Source organism: Lipotes vexillifer, unplaced genomic scaffold, assembly GCF_000442215.2.
Source record: "Lipotes vexillifer unplaced genomic scaffold, Lipotes_vexillifer_v1.1 scaffold1319, whole genome shotgun sequence".
Lineage (NCBI taxonomy): Eukaryota > Metazoa > Chordata > Mammalia > Artiodactyla > Lipotidae > Lipotes > Lipotes vexillifer.
Window position 1 is genome coordinate 41053 of NW_006779997.1, and position 2997 is coordinate 44049.

General features: G+C 31.7%; 1 protein-coding gene across 1 annotated transcript in view; it reads right to left on the reverse strand.

Moving 5' to 3' along the window:
- The window catches only part of CFAP44 (cilia and flagella associated protein 44), a gene marked incomplete at its 3' end in the record, with an annotated part of 117712 nt that overhangs the window by 38318 nt on the left and 76397 nt on the right, over nt 1-2997 (reverse strand). The window contains exon 23 of the mRNA XM_007453147.1: nt 2511-2685. Coding sequence (XP_007453209.1) covers nt 2511-2685 — 175 coding nt within the window. The remainder of the gene's footprint in view (nt 1-2510; nt 2686-2997) is intronic.

Genomic DNA, 2997 nt, shown 5'->3' on the forward strand with positions numbered 1-2997 from the left:
ATTTTTCATGTTCTGAAAAAAAGAATGATAAACATAGAATTCTATGTACAGTAAGAATATCCTTCAGAAATAAAGGGGAAATCAAGCCATTCTTGGATCAAATAAAACTAAGAGAATTTGTTACCAGCATACCTACTCTAAAAGAATGGCTAGAGGAAGCTCTCTGAACAGAAATAAAATGATAGAAGGAATCTTGGAACCTCAAGAAGGAAGAAATTATGATGTTAATAGTAAAAATATGGGCAAATACACTTTTCTTCTACTACTGTCTAATTTATGTTTGATGACTGAAGACAAAACTATAACTGTCTGATATGGTTCTAAAATGTACATAGAAGAAATATTTATACAATTATATTACAAACAAGGGAAATGGGGAAGGGTGGGTAAAGGGACATAAAGGCAGGTAAGGTTTCTATACTTCAGTCAAGCTGATAAAATGTCAACACTAGCAGACTGTGATTAGTCATGTATTCATAATGTAATACCTAGAGCAAACACTAAAAAGCTACACAAAATGATGCACTCAAAAACATTACAGATTAATCGTATTGGAACCCTAAAATATTCAAGTAACCACAGGAAAGCAAGAAAAAGATGAAAAATAGAGAATAGAAAACAAAATATAAAATAGCAGATATAAGCCCTAAACATCGATAATTACATTAAGTATAAATGGTCTAAATACACCCAGTGAAGAACTGAGATTGACAGAGTGGATTTAAAAACATAACCCAACTATATGCTGTCAAAAACACACTAACGTCAAATGTAGCTATATAAGAAGATTGAAATAAAAGAATGAAAAGTTACACCATCAGTAGTGAATGCTTCTCCCCTAAGATCAGGAACAAGTTGTGGGCACCAGCTCTCCCTATGCTATTTTGACATGGTACTGGCAGTCTTAGCCAGTGCAGTAGGAAAGGAAAAGAAAAGAAGAGGCAAACACATTGGATAAGAAGAAACAAAACTGTCTCTATTCACAGACTACATGACTGTCTACACAGAAAATCCCAAGGAACCTACAAAAATATTCTCAGAAGTAATATGACAGTTCAGCAAGCTTACAGAATACCAGATAAACCTACAAAATACAATTTTATATCTATACCATGAACACATAGGTATCCAAATTAAAAACAACACCATTTACAATTGACCCCAAAAGTGAAATATCTGTGTGTAAATCTAACAAGATATATATAGGACTTTTATATTAAAAACAACAAAACACTGATGAAATTAAAGGATATCTAAGTAAATGTAGAGTCATACCATGTCCATGGATTAGAAGACAACATAATAAATACATCAATTCTCCCCAAACTGATATACAGGATTAAAATAATTCCTAAAGAATTTCAGCAAGATTTTGGGGGGGTAAATATATGATTTATATGGAAAGGCAAAATAACTAGAATGGCTAAAATAATTTTGAAAAAGAAGAATAAGATGAAAGGAATCAGTTTACCCAATTTCAAGACTTATTACATAGCTACAGTAATCTACAGACACTACGGTATTGGCAAAGGGATAGACATATAGATTAATGGAACAGAAAGCGAACCCAGAAACAGACCCACAAAAATATGCCTAAATAATTTTTGACAAAGGTTCAAAAGCAATTCAATGGAGGAAAGAGAGCCTTTTCAACAAGTGGTGTTAGAGCAATTAGTCATCCACAGGGGGGGAAAAAAAAAAAGATGAAATTACATCTAAATCCCACATTTTACACATCTTACACAAAAATGAACACCAAAATGGATCACAGACTTAAATGTAAAATGTAAAACTATAAAACCTTTAGAAGAAAAATAGGAGAAAATCTTTGGGACCTATGGCTAGGCAGAGTTCTTAAACCTGATACCAAAAACAGGATTCATAGGGAAAAATAATTAATAAATTGTCTTCAACCTAATTAAAAACTTTTGCTCTGAAAAAGATCCTGTTAAGGGAATAAAAAGACAAGCCACAGACTAGGAGAAAATATTTGCAAATAAAATATCCAACACAGTACTCATGTCTAGAATATACAGAGAACTCTCAAAAGTTAACAGTACAAGATAAACACTGTTATCTGAACATGAGCAAAAGACATGAAGAGATATTTAACCAAAGATATAAAGGTGGAAAACAAATAAATGAAAAGATGTGCTTGTTAAATGAAAGTACCTTTAGAGACCTAAAGATGAAGACTCAAACTATAGGATGTTAGAAGAACGTACAGGAGCAATATCTTCTTAATGTTGGGATAGAAAAGAATTCCTTAATTCTTAAAAATCACGGAATATATTAGTAAAATGAAATTCCTAGACCTGAAACTCAAGGGGTCACTGAAGGTCCACCACAGTATCACCACCCTGAAAGATCCACCTAACCTGACTTTAATATCTCTATCGGTTTCTATTTCTTTTAGTTCTTTATTTAAATACCAATTTCAATAAATGTAAAGATTTTAAAAGATATTTTGAGACTCATTAAAACAAAAGATTTCAGGTAAAAAAACTTACATTTCCTCCCATTCTTTCTTTCGCTGCTGAATTTTCAGTTGGGCCCTTTCAGCCTTTAATATAAGTTTCCTTGTTTTCTCAATTTGACTTTCCACCATAATTTCACTTAGGGTTTTAGGCCGAAATTTCTTCCCTTTTTCTATGATTGATTCTTCTGGCACACTAATACTCCCACCTGTAAAGAGAGTCAACATTTTTTTTCAATCTTTTTGAAACATCAAAATAAAACTTTCAAATATTGTTTTTAACCTGCCACATTTTAAAAATCCAAGAATATAATGAATCTGTAATATATATTATAATCTGCAGTATATATTAAGCAACTACCATGAATTAAATCCCATAAGTATTTTAGAATACCAAAATAAAGAGATCTAAATCACAATTTTTGCTCCTCTGAACCTTATTAAAAAGTTGGTGAGATAACAATTAGAGAACAAGATAATGAATAACAGACCACTGACAGATATTGGGAAGCAGGGAAAGA